Source organism: Ammospiza caudacuta, chromosome 16, assembly GCF_027887145.1.
Source record: "Ammospiza caudacuta isolate bAmmCau1 chromosome 16, bAmmCau1.pri, whole genome shotgun sequence".
Lineage (NCBI taxonomy): Eukaryota > Metazoa > Chordata > Aves > Passeriformes > Passerellidae > Ammospiza > Ammospiza caudacuta.
In genome coordinates this window covers 12,046,450-12,067,470 of record NC_080608.1, presented here as the reverse complement: position 1 = coordinate 12,067,470, position 21,021 = coordinate 12,046,450, and the positions used below count along the sequence as shown (strand labels likewise).

General features: G+C 52.5%; 1 protein-coding gene across 1 annotated transcript in view; it reads left to right on the top strand.

The window, feature by feature from the left end:
• PDGFRB (platelet derived growth factor receptor beta) overlaps nt 1–17,354 on the top strand; it is a 32,197-nt gene extending 14,843 nt beyond the window's left edge. The window contains exons 4-23 of the mRNA XM_058815118.1: nt 316–585; nt 1,241–1,368; nt 1,676–1,850; nt 2,432–2,624; nt 2,820–2,935; nt 3,464–3,590; nt 3,749–3,960; nt 4,576–4,670; nt 4,917–5,049; nt 5,439–5,543; nt 5,642–5,752; nt 6,111–6,264; nt 7,135–7,301; nt 7,570–7,688; nt 8,781–8,903; nt 10,292–10,403; nt 10,686–10,785; nt 10,896–11,001; nt 11,584–11,822; nt 12,321–17,354. Of these exons, the coding sequence (XP_058671101.1) occupies nt 316–585; nt 1,241–1,368; nt 1,676–1,850; nt 2,432–2,624; nt 2,820–2,935; nt 3,464–3,590; nt 3,749–3,960; nt 4,576–4,670; nt 4,917–5,049; nt 5,439–5,543; nt 5,642–5,752; nt 6,111–6,264; nt 7,135–7,301; nt 7,570–7,688; nt 8,781–8,903; nt 10,292–10,403; nt 10,686–10,785; nt 10,896–11,001; nt 11,584–11,822; nt 12,321–12,471 (2,936 nt within the window). The 3' untranslated portion in view covers nt 12,472–17,354. The remainder of the gene's footprint in view (nt 1–315; nt 586–1,240; nt 1,369–1,675; nt 1,851–2,431; nt 2,625–2,819; nt 2,936–3,463; nt 3,591–3,748; nt 3,961–4,575; nt 4,671–4,916; nt 5,050–5,438; nt 5,544–5,641; nt 5,753–6,110; nt 6,265–7,134; nt 7,302–7,569; nt 7,689–8,780; nt 8,904–10,291; nt 10,404–10,685; nt 10,786–10,895; nt 11,002–11,583; nt 11,823–12,320) is intronic.
• Nucleotides 17,355–21,021: the final 3,667 nt, after the last annotated feature.

The window sequence follows — 21,021 nt, the reverse complement described above, 5'->3', positions numbered from 1 at the left end:
CCAATAGCAGGAGAGCCCTCATGGTGGGTCTCTCTGGCTGTGGCATGTCTCTGGTGTGCCAGCTCATGGAGAGTGTGGTGTGCTGGGACAAGTGGTGTGGGAGCAGTGGTGCTCAGTGGTGCTGGGTCTCTCTCACCCTCAGATGACATTTGACAAGCACACAACAGCTCTACTTTCCCCAGGGAAGGATGGGAAGAAGCAGCCCACTGGCATGGAGTCAGGGCCCTGTGGTGGAGTACTCCTGGAGGAGCACAAAACAGCCCTGGTTAAGCTTCCAAACAGCATTCTCTAACCAGAGTTCCCTCTCTCCCACAGATCCCTCCCTGGTTTTCCTCCCTGCAGTCACCTCTGAAGAGGTCTTCATCTTCATCACGGGCTACACAGAGGCTGTCATCCCATGCCGTGTGACCAACCCACAGATGCAGGTCACCCTCTATGAGAAGAAGGTGGAGAACCCCATCCCAGCTACATATGATCCACAACAGGGATTTAAAGGCTTCTTTGAGGATAAAACCTATTTCTGCCGGACATTTGTGGATGACCAGGAGGTGGATTCAGACACTTTCTATGTCTACAGGATCCAGGGTGAGCTGACATTGTCTTAGCACACTTGCGCACCTGCTGTGGCTGTTTCTTCAGGCCAGTGGCAGGAGCATCAAAGTTCCCTCCCTGTCTCCTCAGTGATGATCAGTTTGGAGGCTGATGATCAATATTTAGTTCTCTATTAGAGAATGGGTTTTGCCTACAAGCCAGCTCCATCCCTCAGGGAAGACAGTTCCCAGTGGACCAGTTCACCCAGGGTAAATGGACTGGGTGCCCACTTATGTGGTATTCACATGCCCTCTGAATGGAGAGAAGCAGAGAAAAGAATGATCAAAACAATTCTTCTCTCATTTGCTGCTCCTGTGTTTTTGAATATGTGGAATGTGTTGGAAAATTGTTTACCCAAGGTGATTGCTTGATTGGATTCTGGTGTTCTGATTCATGGATCAGTTGGATCCACGTGTGGGTGTTAGGTCTGTTGGCTGACAGTCTTGAGTTTTCAGCGGTAGTTAGAAGTAAGTATGATGTAGTATAGTTACAGGATAGTATAATGTAATATAATATAGTTTTAATAAAGTGAGCGTTCAGCATTCTAAAGCCATGGAACCAGATGACAGTAATTTCCTTCTTTGGGGGTCCTGCTTTTACAATACACTTATCCCTCCATAATTCCTTCCTCTCTTCCACCTCTCCACAGTGTCATCTGTGAACGTGTCCATCAGTGCAGTGCAGACCATGGTGCGCCAGGGGGAAAACGTCACCGTCATGTGCACCGTGAGCGGCAACGAGCTGGTCAACTTCAACTGGGACTATCCCCGCAAGCAGGTGAGTGCTCCACACCCACAGGCTGGGGCAGCAGCTCCAGCCTTCACCCACATGTGCCATGGCAATCACTCAGTGATATCCCATGGCAGAAGTTATGGGATGCTGCTGCTGCTGCCACACAGGGAGGTTTGATGGGGATATGCTTGGGTTAAGACTGTCTGTCTCAGGGGTCTCTCACTGGTGTGTGTTCCCTGTCCTGTGGCAGCCAGACTGGGGCACTCTACCACTTTATCCCCCCTCCCTGTGAGCCCAGTGGTCAAACATGGTTTTGGCTCCTCATACCATGTGTCCTGTCCCCATTTTGCAGGCAGGGAAGGCTGTGGAGCCAGTGACTGACTTTCTGCCTGGATCCACTCATGAGATCCGCTCCATCCTCATCATCCAGAATGCAGAGCTGGAGGACAGTGGGACCTATGTCTGCAATGTCTCTGAGGGCTACCATGAGAAGACAGACAGGAAGGACATCACTGTCCAAGTGATCGGTGCGTGGCTGCCCACACACCCAGAGCCACCAAACCGTGTGGGCGTCCAGGCAGGATGTCCCAGAGTGACCCCACTCCTCTCTCACAGCCTCCAGCTTTATCCCCTCCTCACTTCTGCTCAAAGTAACCATGACAACAAGCCAAACCTCGCCCCATGTCACCCCTGCCTGCTTCTTGGCTTCAAAACACCCCAAATTTCCCTTCATGGCTTTTGTGATCCTTTAGGACTCTTGAGGGTATTGGTAAGAGCTCCTCTGCACTGTGCAGTGCCAGGGTGATGTTAAGACATGTTGTCTTCCATCTGCATCATGACCTTCTTTCATCTAGTTTGAGGGAAACTGCCCCATCTCCATTATCTCCACAAGATAACAGCCACAGGCTTCTGCCCTGAGAGCTCCTCTGCTCCAGTGTGGCTCTGCATCCACATCCCCTCAGACACAAGCCTGAAGTCCTGAAGGATGGATCTGGAGCTGCCCCACCACTTCTGGGTGTTCAGAGAGTTTTGTTCCAGATCCATGTTTATCCAAAGGGCCAGGGAGGGGCTGTTCCCCTTTCTGACCACCCTCTTCCTCTTGCCTCAGAGCATGGCTTTGTGCAGTTCCACACCCACCTGCCCAGCACGGTGTATGCTGAGGTCCACAAGAGCCACACTATCCAGGTGGAAGTGGAGGCTTATCCCCAACCCAGCATTGTGTGGCTGAAGAACAACAAGACACTGACCATGGAGAGCAGCAGCGAGTTCACCATCACCAGCAGGAACCTGTCAGAAACCAGGTACGGGCCCATCATTCCTCACTAGGATGCAGAGATTGGGTAATTCACAAAGGAATCTCCAAACTGCTGGTTGGGCACACTTGGTGATTGAACAGCTTTCTGTGAGTGGATTTTGAGCACTCCTCAGGTGGGTGGGAGCATTACCAGTCCCCGGGACCTTCCCACAGCCATCACTCTGGGACTGTGTCTCCCCAGGTACCAGACAGCTCTGGTGCTGGTGCGGGTGAAGCAGGAAGAAGGAGGATTTTACACCATTCGGGCTTCCAATGAGGATGATGAGCAGGAGATCTCCTTCCATCTGCAGATAAATGGTGAGGATGGGCATGCACACACATGGCTGAAGAGAACAGGAGCAGCCTCAAGGGGTGGCACCATCCTTTGCTGCAGAACCCTCAGAACAAAGCCCTTACTCCTGTGGCTGCAGCTCCAGAGTGGTCTTGCTTAAAGAAAGAGTGTTCAAGCAACAAAAACACTTGGGTGAAATATCTCACACTTAGCCTCAGAGCAAGGGGGACAGGGAGGCAGCACAGACACCATCAGCTTGGCCCAAGGTAGTAGATGTAGAGATGACTTTACAGCTGTGATGTCCTGGGCTTTCCCCCATGCTCACCGTGCTCTCCAGTCAGGCTGTGTGGGGGCAGATCTCCTTCATAACCCCCTCAAACCTTACTCTTTTTGCTGTTCCCTTTCAAAAATAAACCACAATGGATGTGATGAGTCCCACCTCATCCCTAGGCTATGCCAGGGATACAGTAGACTCACATTCCCCAGTGAGTGTTCCCCTTCCATCCTGCAGTAAGGAAGGAAGATTAATTCCCACCACTGTCTTTTGGTTTCAGTGCCAGCTAAAGTGGTGGAGCTCAAGGAGAACAGCAGTGCCAGCAGTGGGGAGCAGACTGTAACATGCTCTGCTGAAGGCATGCCCCAGCCAGAGATCAGCTGGTCTACTTGCAGCGACATCAAATGGTGAGTGAGGGATGGAGGCCATGAGAACAGCCACACTTTTATTTGTTAGAATAGCAGGCTGTTATTTAATTGCATTCTGCTGGCACACTCACCTGGGCATCCCCTGGTGGTGTGTGGTGCCTGCTGGCTCTCAGGTGCCTTTGTCCTCTCTGGAGCAGGTGCAGCACCAAGGGCCAGCCCACGCGGCTGCTGGGGAACGAGTCGGCCGAGCTGGGCGTGCAGACCAACGCCTCGTACCACGCCGAGCGGCAGCTCTACCGCGTCAACAGCACCCTGCAGCTGCACAGGGTGCACGAGCCCCTGCTCCTCAGGTGCACCGTGCACAACTTCCTGGGCACCAGCTCCCAGGACATCACTCTGGTGCCACACGGTGAGGGCTGAGACGAGTTTTGGGCCAGTAGTGGGGAGACAGACCTTTCTGTGCCGCCAGCCTGGAAACCTGGGTGCTTCTGTCCCAAATGAAGCTTCCTTTGGGTTGAACAGAAAAGATTGTTCCAGTGAGAGTGTGGAGCCCTTATGTCCAATGGCCATGGATATGCTCTTCCCCCTACTGGCAGGGTCATCTCTCCAGGGAGGCAGGACAGGAGTGCCGGAGCAGGTCCCCAGTGCCTTGTTGTTAGCCCACAGGTCACTAGATGGTGCCACGGACTTGAACATCCCAAATATGAGGAAGGATGGTCTCAGCCCAGGCCCATGGCTGACAGCTCTCCCCCAAGCAAAACAGCCCCTCTAGATCTTTTCACGCTCCCATGGCCATACCTCTCCTGAGGCAGTAACAACCCATCACCCCATCATCCCTGGGGGCTGCAGGTGCTGGGAAAGTGTGCCCAGGAGGAGACTGTCCCTACCCAGAGAACAGCTCAGGGTCAATGTCTGGGGGAGGAGTGTGTGGGGACCTCTCTGCACTCCTCTCCCCTCCTTTGCCTGTCTGCTCAGGTCATGCAGGAGTGGAAGGGTCTGACTGCTGTCCCTGTTCTCTTTGTAGCCTTGCCGTTCAAGGTGGTCATCATTTCTGTCATCCTGGCCCTGCTGGTCCTCACTGTGATCTCTCTGATCATCCTGATTGTGCTGTGGCAGAAGGTAAGAGAGGAGAGTGTTCCCAGGCTGACACAGTGGTACCCCAGGGTTGGGGTGGCTGGGCCTGATGATGTCCCAGCTCACCAGGATCTATGGGCCTCCATCAGTTCCTGTGTGGCCGTGGCATCTCTGGGGTAGATAGGGAATGAGACAATGGCTGTAGGGACCAAAGGCTCCAGACACATCCCTCACACCCTCTCTGACTCCCAGCCTCTCAGATGACTCATTTTCCTCTGCTCCCTTTCCCAGAAACCTCGTTATGAAATCCGCTGGAAGGTGATTGAGTCGGTCAGCTCTGATGGGCACGAGTACATCTATGTGGATCCCATGCAGCTCCCTTATGACTCCACCTGGGAGGTGCCCAGGGACAAGCTGGTGTTAGGTAAAGGTTTTGCAGTCCCCCTGATGGATTCCTGAGGTCCTGGCTGTCTGGGGGTGATAATCCAAAAGGGACCTACCCAGAATCCAAGAGACCCCTGGAGATATGATGTGGTCCTGGGACAGGGGGATCATCTAGGACCATGGTGGGAGGCCAGCTTCCCCCTTTGGCATTAAGCATGTTATTATTCCTGGCTATTCCACCTTGAAGCTGGCAGTTCTGGGAACCAGCCCCAAACCCAAACACCATAGCTCGTGGCCTTGTCCATGCCCACCAAAATGACTGCAGCAATGCTGGTGTGGTTTCAGACAAGAAGCTGTATTTTCCAGGCTCCTCTCCTCACCTCTCCTCTAGAGCATTGCCAACTTTTCCTCCTGGCTGTCTCCTTGCAGGACGCACTCTCGGCTCTGGTGCCTTTGGTCGTGTGGTGGAGGCAACAGCCCATGGCCTGAGCCATTCCCGGTCCACCATGAAGGTGGCAGTCAAAATGCTCAAGTGTGAGTTCTCCTCCTTTCCCCACCCTAAAGCTACAGGAGTAGTCAGTGCCACACTGTCCCCTCCTTGCCCTGCTGCTCACGCTGGCTCCCCCCTACAGCCACAGCCCGCAGCAGTGAGAAGCAAGCCCTCATGTCCGAGCTGAAGATCATGAGCCACCTGGGACCTCACCTCAACATCGTCAACTTGCTGGGGGCCTGCACCAAAGGAGGTACATGAGCCCTGAGCACCCTGTCTCTGCTTCCCTGGGCTGTGCTTAGGAGGACAACTGTCCTTAGATAGAGTAATTCCTGTTTTCTGGTTCCAAATGATTCAACCTTCTCCTAAGAAAGCCATGTAGGACACTGAACAACTTTCTTCCAACGTGATTGAAACTGGGAAGGCCCAGTTAACCCTCATCTCCCTCCACAAACACAAATTTCAAATGCCAAAAAATGCTCAGTACCAGACAGGTGGCTTTTCCCTTTGGCCCTGCCTTGACACCGTGCAGTCTGGTAATATCCTTGTGCAGTGAAATTCACGGCCAGGGTGGCCAAGGCACGGCTGTTGCAGGCGTTGTGTCCCACCAGGACCCATCTACATCATCACGGAGTACTGCCGCTACGGGGACCTGGTGGATTACCTGCACCGCAACAAGCACACCTTCCTGCAGGCCTGCGGGGACAAGGCGCGGCGGGAGGCGGAGCTCTACGGGAACACCCCCAAGGAGGACCCTGTGCACAGGTACGGGAAAGCGGCTCTCTCCTCCTCCCTGCTGCCTGCACAGGTACGGGAAAGCGGCTCTCTCCTCCTCCCTGCTGCCCGCCCCGTCCTAGCCCCATCACGGAGGGAGGCTGGTGCTCTCAGGAAGGATCCTGCATTTCTCCGGAGCAGTGAAATAAACGCTGGCCCAGCACTGGGACACAGCTGGCTCCTCTGTTACCTTGTTAGACATGTGCCGACCAGTGACCTCCAAGCAGCTCCTGACAGCAAGGAGTTAGCAAACTGGAGCCTGAGTTTGCTAGCACACCTGCCAGCTGCTCCGTGCCAGTTGGGAATATTTCCTGGCATCATTAACTTTATTTGCATAACCATAGCCACGCACTGAGTGCAGAGACACAGGGTTTTCCAGCATGTCTTAACCGCTGGAGATCTCAGCTCTGCATTTCCAGGGCAGGTTGAGTTGCTACTGAGCCTAAGGGAGAAATGCTACAAGGAGGGCAATTGCACAAGAGGTGTCACAAGGAAAGGGAAATGGTCCTTTGTCCTTTATCTGGTTGCCAGCTGTAAGGGATGCAGGCACAGCAGTGCAGAGCAATGTTCCCCTGGGAAGTTAGAAAGCAGCACTTCCAACATACCAAAACAATAGTGAAATAGAGCAGTGTTACAGCTCCCCCCTGCCCTTTCTGCCTGAAGGCAGCTGAGATCTTCCTAAGCACTATTCCATTTGCACAGCATTTCATCCATGGTGCAGGGCTTCTCTGCCAGCTATGTGGGGCATTTCAGTGCTGGGGCTGAGGGTTTGGGAGTTTTAGACTCACAAATCATTGCCCCCAGCCCTCATGTCTCCTCCTCTCCTCTGGGTCTGAGCAGCCTCTTTGCTTCCCCCCACAGCCACCTCTCCATGTCTGTCGAGAGTGACGGGGGCTACATGGACATGAGCAAGGATGACTCCCTGGACTATGTGCCCATGTCTGACATGAAGGGTGAAGTCAAGTACGCTGACATCGAGTCTTCTAACTATGGCACCCCCTATGAGCTGGACAGCTACTCCCCCTCAGGTAATAGCCTGGCCACAGCAGGAGGGAGAAGTGCTTGTGCTTTGGGTGCTGGATGCCTTTGCTTGCAAAAGTCACTTCTGGAACTTGTCCAGAAGCAGTGCTAAATGTCCTCACAATGAGAGCTCCCAGCTGTGTCCCTTTGTTTCTGGAGGCAGAGCATTCCCCGATGTGTCCTTCCACTACTGGGAGGCTCACCAGTGTGCTGGGTGACACCAACATCCATCTCTGATGTTGGTAACACCAACGTCCATCTCTGCTTGCCCTCCAGCTCCTGAAAGGACAGACCGGGTGACACTGATAAATGAGTCTCCACTCCTCAGCTATATGGACTTGGTGGGCTTCAGCTTCCAGGTGGCCAATGGGATGGAGTTCCTGGCTTCCAAAAATGTATGTATTCTGGCTGGTCTGTAGTGGTGGTGGCCAGCAGTGTGTTTTCTGCCATGTCCTGTGGTCAGCTTCCTCCCACTGTCCCTCTGTCCGTGCCAAACTCCTTGTGGGATAAGTGGCTGTGCAATTGAAGAGCTGCTGACCACTTCCCTTTGGAAACACAGTCCTGGAGATCAGCATGACTATATTTGCATGTGACAGCTAACCCTGGCTCACACTGAGCTTCAGACCTCAAATTCCCTGACTCTGTGCTCCTCCTGAGCCGTATTCAGCACAGCTGTGGCATTATATCATCCCTGTTTACTTGGATGGCCTAACAGCCTGCAGGCAGCTAAAGCACCAGACACTCTGCAGCACAGCAACTACTCTTCCTAGACACCCTTATTGCATTGCATGCTCTGAGCACCCCAGGGCTCAGCAGAAATGCTTGTTCAGTGGAAATTAAGCCACCATGGAGGACTAGATTCTGGAGTTTCCTAAGGTCTGGCTTAGCTCAGGGCAGGCAGTAATATAGCTGGATTGTGTGAAGCATCACACAGGGCAGGGCTAACAGAAGGAGTCAATGGCATCAATGCAGAGAGAAGTTCCTGGCTCTGTGCCCCCAGCCAGACAGTCTGATCCCTAAAAGTGCATGGTCAGTGCTCCCACAGCAAAAGTCAGGGCTGCTCATAGAGAAAACATCCAACATGCTGGCAGACTAGGAGGCACAAGCCAGCCTGGTGTAACTCTGATGTGTTCTGGCTGCTGGGCTGGGTTGTCCAAACAGAGATGGAGACACCCCCTCCTCCCAGCCCACCACATCCCCTCGCTGGGTCCAGCCCTGGCAATCCCCTCTCTGCTGGGGTGGTCAGGTTCCCCTGCTGGATCTGCATGGCTGATGCTGTCATGGAGGAAGCAGTCCAGGCAAACAGCAAAAATGTGTCAGCTCTGCTGGTGGTGGAGCCATGATTGTCCCTAGAGGTGAAGGAGACACCTGAAATGATGTGAGGTGACTCCTGCAGCCCCAGCTGTGGGCTGGTGCTGGAGCTGGGCTGTGTTCTCAGGCTGTGAGAAGGCTCCTCACAGTGACAGTGCTCTGTGTCCCCCCTGCAGTGTGTGCACCGTGACCTGGCTGCCAGGAATGTCCTCATCTGTGAGGGGAAGCTGGTGAAGATCTGTGACTTTGGCCTGGCAAGGGACATCATGAGGGATTCCAACTATATCTCCAAAGGCAGTGTGAGTACCAGTGTGAGCCTTGCAAGCTCCTTCTTCCCAGGGCTCTGGGTCTGGCACCCCCTCCATAGTCCCTCTGTGAGCCACCTGTCCACCAGTGTGCCCAGAGGTGGTGACAGGGCAGGACTCTCAGGAGATGATGTCAACAGCCAACCATCCTTCACTTTGTTGGCTCTGCACACTGTCAAGTAGCAGAATTGCTTGCTCACATCTCTTGGCTCTTTACAGAAGAACCTGAAGTAGCAAAACTCAGGATTGTCCCCTGTACTCTGTCCTGATCACAGCAGCAGTGCTGCACCCTGCCAGCTCTGAGTGTGGTCCTGAGCCTCAGGCAGGAGGAGGGCAAGGTTGGACAGCTTGGTAGGGCTGTAGTGACTCACTGACCACTCTGGGAAGAGATTCACAGGATTCTGCTCTAACCACCAGACCACAAGTTAAGAAGAAGTGTCTTCTTGCAAGCAGCTACTTTCCAGAGAGATGTCTCCAATCTTTCATGCAGGAGAGGACAAGGCTGTAATTGAGCTTTGCCAGAAAGCATTTCCTTGTGATTTTAACAACAACCTCTCCACTCCAGCCCTGAGGCATTCGTGAATCTCCAATCCCAAGGAAAACAGGCCATGTAATTCCCAGAGAAACTGAGGCTGAGAATGCAGACACGTGCCTTAAACCCAACCTTTATCTAATCTGCAAAGTTCTGCAAAGCTCTCTCATGCTTTCTCCCACGTGCTGTCAAACAGGTACTCAGAGCTTGGTCAGGGAGACCCCCCCAAAGAGGGGTTGGGGTTTTCAGTCCAGCCTTGACATAGCTGGTTTCCTGTCCAAAATGGGAAATGAAACTGAGCCCCTTTGCAATCCTTCCTGGAGATTATTTTGGTATTCATTGTGCAAGCAAATCCCAGGAGCAGCAGCCAGTTCTGCATACAAGCTGGACAAGTGAGGCTTTCGTTTTTATTACTCTGAGTGAGTAAGAACAGAAAATAAGCTGGATGTTATCTTTTCTGGTCATCCCTCATCCTCCTCCAGCCTGGCCTCAGGTTTCCAAAGTCAGGAGTCTTTGGTCAGATTGTGCAAGTCAGTGGCCTCCTTGAGAGTGAGGGAACAGAGAACACACACTGTGACATGTGTGCATTCATCACGGCAGGCTGGGATGGAAATGGACACAGCACATCCCTTCTTTCCTCCTGCCTGCTGGGTCTGTTCTGCACAAAGAAAGAAGCCACTGGTCCCTCCCAGAACTGACTGACAGCAGATGTCAACAGATGTGTTGGACTCACAGGCAGATCTGAAGGGTCTTCTTTGCTTGTAATTTCGGTGTCAGGCTCTTATCTGTTTAAACAACTGCTGTGGATACAGCTGAATCTCTTCTTGTTTCATTTTTGATTCTCTCTTAGACCTTCCTGCCCCTTAAGTGGATGGCTCCAGAGAGCATCTTCAACAACCTCTACACTACCCTGAGTGATGTGTGGTCTTTTGGGATTCTTCTTTGGGAGATATTCACCCTAGGTGAGTGCCCTGGAGATCATGGTGGTGTCTGTAGTTCTGATAGCATGTTAGCAGGATCCCTTCTAAAACAACAAAAATGCATTTCTAACCCCAAGTCCCTACTTTACCAGTCAGAGTAGCACTTAATTCCCTGTCTCCTTCTTCCCCATGCTCACATTGCATTTGGAAGTGAAATGAAACAAGAAAGGTAAAGAAATAAGAAAACCTTAGTGTGAAATGCATGTTGGCTGGAGAGTGGCAGGCAATCCTGCAGCCTAATTCCTGCTCTCCCTTTACCCCCAGGAGGGACTCCATACCCTGAGCTGCCCATGAATGAACAGTTCTACAATGCCATCAAACGTGGCTATCGGATGTCCAAACCCACCCACGCCTCTGATGAGATGTAAGTGCTGTCAGCATGTGTTTCCCCTGGATGTGCTCTACATGCCACAGCAGCAATTCTACCTGTTTTCCTCACCTGCTAACTCAGTGCTCTCCCTTCCCTCTTGGCAGCTACAGCATCATGCAGAAGTGCTGGGAGGAGAAGTTTGAGATCAGGCCGTCCTTCTCACAGCTGGTGGTGCTTATGGGAAACCTCCTGGTGGATTGCTACAGGAAGGTATGTCCAAAGGACCCTGTGCTGGAGGGACAGAAGAGGGACAGTGCCTTGGTGAGGGCCCTCAGTCAGGCTTTGGAGACAAGTGTTTAGTCTGGTCTGGACTTTCTTCGGGAGTCTTTGGTCAGGTTGTGCAAGTCAGCAGCCTCATGGAGAGTGAGGGAACAGGGAACACACACTGTGACATGTGTGCATTCATCATGGCAGAGGGTTTTGCTGTGACCAAGGCTGCAGTAGTTGGAGCAGCCAGTGAAGATGGTTTGGGCATCCCAGGAACATTGCTGAGACAACTGCATTGCCAGACAGCAGCTGGTAACTCAGCAACTGCAGAAACCAGAACTGGGAGGAGATCAAAATCCTGCCCCCAACCATGTGGTATTTTGGAGCTGTGAAGTTGTGCCACTGATCTCTCCCTTAGGAAAGGTTCATGGTTTCTCTTTGTTGGAGTAAGGAAAGCTGAACCCAGCTAGGAGATGCCAGCCCCTCTAGAAAAACCTGGCAGGCAGGAAAAGGAAACCCATCACAAGTGCATTCTCCCTACTCACAAGACCTCTCCCTTTCTTTGGTGTCCTCCTGTGGGAGCAGAGGTACCAGCAGGTGGATGAGGAGTTCATGAAGAGTGACCACCCCGCGGTCGTGCGCACCAGGCCCGCGGTTCCCGTGCTGAACAACGCCCGCCTGGCTGCCAGCTCCCCCAGCAGCCACATCCTGTACACAGCCGTGCACCAGCACGGGGGTGAGAACGACTACATCATCCCCCTTCCCGACCCCAAACCTGAGGGGACCCCTGACCTCCCCCAGGAGGCCTCCATCAGCAGGGCCAGGTGAGAACATTGCTCCTGAGCGTTGTCCTTTCCCCCAGCTGTCCAAATCTGAAACGGGGACCTCAAGAGAAAATGGGGATGCTCTGTTGAAGCACAGACTATGGGTGGATGTACTGGGAGAGAAGGAGGGCAGTGTCACCCCATCTGAGGTGCTGTGACCTGCATGAGCCCACAAGGATGGGGATAAACCAGACGAGCTGGGACATGAGCTAAGATAGGGCACAGTGTCACATCCCTGCACATCAGCCAGCACAGCTGAGGACAAGCAACCTGACTCATAGGGAGGGGAGCAGGCAGGGAACCATGTTCTGTAGAACCCAGCCAGCCATGTGTTGTGTTTGAAGACTGGATAGACCCACCTGGTATGGTCTGTTCCATTGGGGGAAGCTACTCAGAGTGGGGCTGCTGGGAACTCAGCACACTTCCCAGTTTCTGGGAATCCTCTCCCACCAGGACAGACAAGACACTCATTTCTCTCTCCCTCTTGTCTCCCTTCAGCTCTATGCTGAACGAGGCCAACACATCATCTACAATATCCTGTGACAGCCCTCTGGGCCTCCAGCAGGACGAGGAGCAGGAATCTGACCCACAGCCAGGCTGCCAGGAGCCAACCACAGCACACCAAGAGGTGGAGGAAAGTTTCCTGTAGTCAGAGCTGGGCTGACTTTGCATCTCCTTATGGAGAGGCCAGCTGAGGGGGCTGACCCAGATGTCACAGAGAGCCATGCTTGTGCTTGTACATCAGGACATCCCCTCCTGTCCCAGCATTCCTCCTTCCCTCCTGTCTCTCAGTGCTGGTTGGGGAATTAAAGACTTCTCCCCGTTGTCATCCCCTTCCCCCTTAAAAAGAGGTGGCTCAATGCCAGACACCCTCTACATCACTGCCACATCCTCCTCAGTGACCAAACCACTGCAGGAGGGAGACATCTCACAGACCAACACCTTTTCAAGTGGAAGACGTGGTTGGATCTCCACAAGAGGCCACTTTGTGCATTGCTAAGATGACATTCCAGCCTCTTCCTCCTCCATGGCACAGAGTTTCGTCTCCTCTGCACCAGCACTTCTCTGATGGTCTCAGCACCAGCCACACTGTGGTTCTGTGAAATGCCACTGGGACAGATCATCCACCTGGAGCCCATTGCTGGGCTGTAGAGAACCTGCAGCACCAACCTTCAGCTGCTGGAGGCCAGGAGCACATTGGATTCTCCTCCAAGCCTGAAGAGGCCAGCCAGTGTCTGGGAGGTACAGAATTCCCATTTTCCTCTCTTGGCAGTGCTTCCATGGTGGATGGAGCATCACAAGCACTACAGGTGTTCACAGCTCTGGGGCACAGCTCTGCACCCACCTGGAGGCTGTCACACCCTTCTGTGCCCAATGTGGCACCAGGAGCCCCAGGGACGTGCCAGGAGCTCCAAATGCCCTCACAATGACTTGGTTATAAAGCAAAGAGGGCAGTCACTGTTGTTAGTGTTGTCTGTGTGGACACTAAGCTAATTATTCTCCATTGAAGATTTAAAGGGAACAAATATATTAATCCACTAGCCAGGGCCAGTATAAGGAAGCAATATGGTTATTCATTAATCTACTGCCACTACAGCCAGCTCATCTGCTGGGAAATCATATAACCACGCCAGCTGCAGAATCCTTGTGCCTTATCTTTGGGAAGCAAAGGCTCACCTTTGATAAACTGTTCACCCAAACACCCCTTCTCAGGATGGGAGGGCTCACCCTTCCCTCCTGAGTCACAGCAAGATTATGGGCAGCAATAAGGATACCAGAACACCAACCCAGGCATAGCTCCAAAGAAGGAGAGGGAGAGTGGCTGGGAAGCTCCTTGGTCACAGCTGAACTGTATCTCACACCCTGGCACCTTCTGGGGTCAGTCAGAGCCACTTGCAGCCTGCCAGGGCTGTGAAATGTCACAGAGAACCAAGCAGGGCAAGAGGAATTGGGGAGGATTCCCCTCTCTTGGAGAGTGTTTTGAAAACTAAACGGGCCCAGACCTTCTCCCTGCTTCTGCCCTCCTTCCCCACTTCTCACCAATGGGTCAGGGGCTTCTTGTGCTCTCAGTTGGCACTGAATGAGCAGACCCAAGGCAGGAGGAACACCAGGCTTTGGAAATCAGTTGTGAGCCCCACCTCTGCAGAGATGAAAGCTGGACCCCCCAAACCACAGCTCTGACACCACAGAAGACAGAAGGTTTTTCTCTGAAATGAGTTTCACTTCACACAGAGCTCTGGTTCACTGCATGTCCCCTGCTCCCATTAACTCTTCCTTGCCCTACTCATGCACATCTCTCTGTGCATCCTACAGGAACTGCACAGGCAGGTTTACAAATTCAGAAATTCAGTCAGCATCTTGCTGGGCTTCTGCCACCTCAGAGTCACTAAGAATTTAATTTTCTTTTCAAAATATGGAACTTCTGTCAGAAATCCCCAGTAGAACAGCTTCTGTTTAAAGTTTTCTACCATTCCGGTTCTGCCATTTATGCAGCTAAAGGAGGAGTAGGTGTTTTGTGGGCTGATGTCCTTGGTAAAATGTGAACATAAGAAATAGCACTTTTATTGGCAGCCAGCAGAGGATATTTTCAGCCTATGTGGTCAGATTCCCCACCATCCATAGGAAACATACTGTGAATGACAACTGTTTTTCCATCCTCTGTTCCTCCTGCTTGTAATGAAGGAGCCATCTCCTGTGGCCACAGTTCATTAAATAATCCTCACTGCAGAGGAGCAGTAATTTATGAGATCCTTTGGGTCAGATCACTTGATTTTTTTTTTTTTTTTTGACATGTAAGGTGCTTGGTAGGATCTGTGTTACTGCAACTTGAGCCCAGAGGATGGCACATCAGATTATCCTAATAGCCCCTGTCTGCACCAGCTCCATTTTTAATTCACCCTTCTCTACCAAAGGTGACCAGAAGTACCCAGTACTCCAGGTGAGGTCAAACCTAGACCTCACACAGCTCTGGCCTGTGCTGGTCTCAGCTTGCCTGGTGTAGCTTTGGATAATTTTGGCTTTTTCCCAGCCACAACATACTGAGAGCTTGGAGTCATCCTCTGACCCATCTAGGCACCTACGTCTTTCTACACTTGCAGCATTTCTAACCAAGCTACTCCCTCATGTTCCAGACATTGGGTCATCAGCAAATTTTGTTAACAAACTGTTATTTTTGGGCTGGACTGACTAATAAAAATATTAGATACTTCTAGCAACCAGAACAGTCTGAGAGAGCTACTTTTACTACCTACCTTCAGCCCAAAGATTTCTCTGTCTATTAACACCTTCTCACTTTCCCTTTGGCATTTCCTTATTTCAAAAATCCTGTTCTAAACTTCATCTTGTACAGATTTAATTGCTAATTAAATTACTGATTTCCCGCTATCAAATAGTTTCCAGAGTTCTGAAAGGGGAGATCTCCCTGCTGGGAGAGCTCAGGTGTCCTGTCCCATTAGCTGGGCATTAGCAACATTTGAATGCCTCTTGCATTTTGTCCTATTTGTAGATTTACTGCAATTATGATTTGCATCAAAATCTGTTCTGGCTGCTGATGGGATGCTACTCCCACCTCCCTATTCCTTCTTAAAGTAAGTATGCCAGACTTTGCAAAATGGTACATTCTGCACTCCAGAGGAATGTGACCAAATACTTGCCCTTGGCCCGTGATTTTAAGGGCTGAGTCTTGCACTTTGTGGTATTTTCCTGTCCTTACTCAACCTTTCACAGCACCTTTAGCAAGTTGCAGTGACCAGACCTTCTCAGCCAGGGACAAGCTGGCAGCTGGACAAAGCCAACATATTTTCCTAAGCATCTCTCCAAGAGAGGGCTTGGCAGAGCTAGGGATGACAGATCCAGCCCCACGCTCCCTCTCTCTCTAATCCAGTCCCTGCATGGCCTGGCAGGTGAGGGCCAGGAGAAAGGTTTGCCTGTTCTGGGCCCATCAGTTTTGTAGCCATAATTTCTCCAGTGAGACTCTGAAGGGAATTGATCCCACTGGGTTTTTTGTTTTGATAATCAGTATTTTTGTTTGGGTGTGTTTTTTGTGTTTAGAGGTGGGCCCAAACTGAGCCCCCCATGAAGGAACACATGCCACAGCTTGGGCCCATCTCTAGTGCAATATCTTTTTATTTGTAGATTATATTTTACTCTACAGCTGTTACATTGTTATCAGAACCAGTATATGCATAATCCTACTGCCAGTCACTATTTCATATGTGTATCCCAGAAACTAATGCAGCACTCTGGTGTCTCTTTCCACATTTAGGTGTTCCTCAGACTGATGTGTGCACAGGTTTTAATCCTTTTGTCCCTCTCAGTTTGTGTGTTATTCCCTTAAGTGCGAGTGTCACGTTTCATGTTTGTTTGTGTTGTGTGAAATCTAGAGCACAGTGGACTTTACTTGTGACTAAATTGTCTCTGTTCACCTGCCAAGGGGGCTGTGCCAGGGTCCCACGGGGATGGGGCAGAAGTGCAGTGCAGATGTGCGGCCAGGGGAAGTCAGCCAGAAGTGAGAAGCAGCTCTTCTCTTTCTTCCCAGCCAGGGCTCTGGGCTGTGGGGAGACAGCACCACAAATGAAGGGCACTGAGCACTCAGGGCTTGCCTGTGAGGAAGCCCAAGGTCTGTGCGGAGCTGGCAGATCTGAAATAAGGGGATTTCACAGAGTGCTAAGGAGACAAAGCCCCTGTTCCAACACACACGTGCAAGGAGGAGCCCTGGCTGGGCTCAGTGCCTGGCTCAGGTTCCAAGATGATCAGGGAGCCTGGATGCAGCCTGGATGTGCTCCCACTTGGAGAGCACAGAGGTTGCCCTTTGGTGGCCCTCAGTACCCTTTTGGCATCCTTTGCCTTGGGTGGTTGCCAGGCAGAGAGCATCCAGGGTAGCTCCAGGGCCACACAGGTCATTGCTGCAGCACATCCCAGCCCTGCCTGCATGCTGAGTGTGACACTGGAGGCACCATGGCATCTGCAGCACCTGCCCAAAGCAGGCCAGATATTGCTAAGAATACCTTTTCATAGCCCAGCAGATGGGTTGTTGGGCTACCAGCATCATTCCCATGTTTCACCTGGAGACCTGAGGCCTCTGGGACAGGCCAGGGTGGATCTGGTTGGCTTTGGCAAAGGCAGGGGATCTGCTCCAGCAGCACTTTGGAGAGAGAACTCTTGCCTGGGGTGGGAGGCCTTCAGTGTCCCATCATTCCTCTTCTTTCCTCCTTCATGGACTGATTGCACCAGAACTGCCAATCTTGCCCAAAGTGTGCCCTCTCCCCATCTGCTGTGCTGGCTTGCTGGCATCACACTGTTCCTCTGCAGCCTTTCTGAACAGCAGCAGCACCTATCTCCATGCTCTCTGTCAAAGTCACCATGAGGACAAAGGGAAAAACAGAGTTCAGACTAAGGTACCAAAGAGTTAACACTTTTCTAGGTTTACAGTTGTATTTGTAGGATTTGTACTATGTCACATTTATAGCCATGAGATATTATTTTTATGCTGTAAACTTTTACAAATACGTTTTTAAAGAAAGAGTTTAAAAATAAAGGTGTTTTTCATTTTGCAAAGTCCCATCTCTTCCTTTATTTGCCTGCTTTTGGTTGCTCCCACTCAGATGGGGCTGGGAACACAGCTTAACCCTGTGGTGGGTGAAAGATAAGTATGTTAATACCCTGTGCATGACCCCAGTGCTTAGTGAAAGCCCAGCTGGGAGCCAGGCGGGGAGAAGCACTGCAGGGAGCAGCTGAGCCCAGAGACAGGGTAAGGAAAAGGGGCAGGATCTGCCCCATCTCTGGTGGCTGTGCAGCTTGTGGGTCATGGGGATGGAGGGAAGGATACCAGGAGTTGTTCCCATGTGTATGGGGAATTGTTCCCAGGGTTGTTCCCATGTGTATCCCCACTAACTGGGGTTTGGGCCAGCTGTCCCTGCCAAGGACTTGGCCCCTTGGAGCATTGCTGGGTCTGTGCTCAGATCAGGGTGGGCGTGCAGGAGAAATGACAAACTGAGCAGTGGCTGGGCTGAAGGAGATGCAGATACCACAGCACTGATTTTCTCACCTAGTTTGATAGCTCAGGGCAGTGGGAGGGCCTGGAGGCAGCAACAGGGCAGGGCACCAGAGGAGCCACCCTGCAGCACACAGGGCCCCCTGCCCAGCTCTTCTCCCTTCCCTCTAGCATGAGGAATTTGCTGATGCCCTCAAAAGCTGCAACTCCAAAATCCTGGCTCCCCACACCACCACTCCCTCAGATCCACGTGCTCTCTGCTCCTGTCACCTTTCAGGGGCACTGAGGTCCCCCAGCCATGAGAGACAGGCACCCTGTCTCTCTTGCCCAAAGTTTTCTCCTCTCTAGCTCAAATGTAGCTGCTCCATCTCAAGCTGCAGAGCAGAGATGTTTGCACCTTCTCTGAGCCATGTGCTTGCTGCAAAGAGGGGTTTTGGTTAAATCATATCAGTGCTGACCCTGTTTTCTGGCTTCATGATGAAGCCCCACTGGTATCAGTTGTGCCTCCCTTAGCTCCTGGAAGCTCCCTGTGTACCCAGAGGTCCAAGGCATGGAGAGCAGCAGCAAGGAGGTCCAGGTTCCAGCAAGGCTCCCTTTCCAGCCTTTCCTGGGTTCCTGCCTGTCCTGGGTTGCTGCCTTTGCTCATTTTTCCAGAGTGGAGGTTTGCAGCCTTCCCTGACCAGGCTGCATTCTCCCCAGATATGCTCTGAGTCACCTGGCACGGCTCAGTCAGGGCATTTTTCTCCAGGAGCTGAATCAGCAGGGAGAAAAAGAATCCCCTTCTGTCCAGAGAGCTGCATCAAAGGCCTGGGGGGAAGCAGAGAGGGGGAATTGGCAGAGCTCAGCCCTGAACCCTGCAGGCTCCCACTGATCCCTACCCAGCAGACTTTTGCGTGTCAGCCTGTGCTGGAGTGGAGTCCTGGGGCTGGAAACGAGCAGGCCAACATGGGGACCCCCAGCAGGACATTTTCCCCACCCCAAAACAAGTCTCCTCTGCAGTGATGAGACAGACACCCCATGGAGGAGCTCAGGGAAGCAGAGAGACTGCAGTGACAAACCCAGGAGCTGTGGGGCACCAACAGGACACAGGTGTCCCACATGTGTCCCCAAACTGCTGCAGGGCAGTTCAGGCAGGGATGGCACTGTGGCCAGCTGTGCTCAGTGCTGGGGTCCCACAGGGAAACAACTGAGCTCCCAGTGCTCCCAGCCAGGGCTCACAGCAGCCTCCATTCCCCCTTCCCCAGCCAGTCTACCATGCACTGAGCACGTCTCATCCCATCTTGCACAACCAGCAGGGCCTCCACAGATACTCCTGAGCTTCAAGTTGTTCCAAGTAAGGTTGCAGCTTCTCTGAGAGCCTCCCTGCCCTGTGCTCAGAGCTGCAGTTCCAGCAGCACTCCTGTGGCTGAGCTGCTGCTTGCACATTAGAATTGGGGTGCAGGAGGAAGAGAGGGACACAAAAGAGGGAGGAACCCCAAGTTTGTCCCAGTGAGCATCCCCAGGTGTGCCCAATCCAGGCTGTCACCTGGGGGTTACTGCCAGCAGAGATGCTGTACAAGGGGCCCCCTCAAAGAGAAGAAGCAAGGCTGAGAGATTGTTTCCCTTCTCTCTATTAAACCTGTCTGGTTTAATACTTATTCACATTGGTGAGTCAGTTCTCTCTGAGCTGGCATTTGTTCCTGGAAAAAAAAAAAAGCCTTAAAAAGAAGAAGGAGGGAAACAAACATCCTTTAAAAAGCCCCTTTGGCTCGAAAGGAGGAAAGAATAATCAAGCAGACATCTCCTGTGGCCCAGCTGCCTGACAACCCCCAACTCTGGGCAGGAGCCCCCCAGAGCACCATGCTGCCTCTAATTCACGTTCTTCTTCCCTGCACCCTGCCAGGAAAAACTGCTGAGGGGAAATGTTCTTTGGCCAAAAGCTGCCTTTCCTTCTCTCTGGACTCCCTCACAGTCTCCAGCCATCCTTCTGGCCAAACCCAAGAGCTCTCCATGTTCCCATGACTCTTAGTCATCCCCAGCACAGTCAGCCATGCTCTCATCTCTTGGCCCCAGGGCCTTGTCCTGCTGGTGCCTCTCTAAATGCCCCCTTTGGAGCAGCCCATTCCCCTCCAGGCTCTGGAGGCTTTCAGGGCACTGCAGGTGCACATTCAACAGCCACCTCTGTGCAGATATTTTGGCACAACCAACCCATCTCTTTCTGCCCATGGTTTGTCAGGGGGTTCCTGTCCCCTCCCTGCTGTTGGGGCCGCAGCAGGGGCAGCTGGCAAAGCCTGGACCTTCCTCCCCAGCACTGTCAGGTGATGGCTGTCACTTCCCACCCCAGAGCTGCTGTGGACAGCCCTGAACTTCTGCTGCAGCCTGAGGTTATCCAGAGACAGAGCAGAGAGCAAGGGACTCCCTGTGTCTGACAGGAGCTGCTAATCCTGCTGGCTTGGGTGGCCCTGGGAGAACTGGCTGGCTTCAAGCCTTCCCTCACACCTGTTTTGGAATACCCACAGCCCAGTGGAGGGTTAACAAAGTATCTGATTTATTAATTACCAACACTGCTAACTGGCTAATTAGTGTAATAACTTCAAGGTGCCTGCCAGGCTGCCAATTACAGAACAGCTCCCAGCAGCCTCCCCACCAGCAGGGCAGGATGGGCTCTGGGGGAGGAAGGGTCTGTGCTTGAGCCCTGCAACTACCTGGGGGTGTCAGGGTCACTCTGAGCCCCAGGACTGGAGGTTACAGGAAAGACCAGGGGTCCCCAAGTGCCCCCAGCCTAGCCTGGGGTCTGCATGCTGGACTCCAACACCCTCCCTGCCAGGGAGGGGGTGAAGCTGGCATGGGCCTTGGGGGTGATCCTGCATGGCCGCAGGACCCCTCTCTGCACCAGGGATCACACTTTTGGTAAACACAAAATAATTTGGCATCTTCGCAGGTATTTTCCCACCTGGGAGATGCCCTGGGCTGAATTGCCTTTGTGGGCCTGTTGTGAGGAGTCTGCCATGTCCTGTGAGGGTCCTCTGGTCCCAAAGCCAGCTGGGCCTGAGGTGAGACTTGTCCTGCTGAAATAAAATGGAATCCACTGCCTGCAAGTGTGGGGACACTTTGTGTCCCCATGCGAGGCAAAAGTCTATAAATGTCCCTGGGGATTGGAGTGGCAGAAGCCAGAGAACACCAGGGTTCTCCCAAACCCCAGCATGGTGCAGTGGCCCCTGCCAGTGT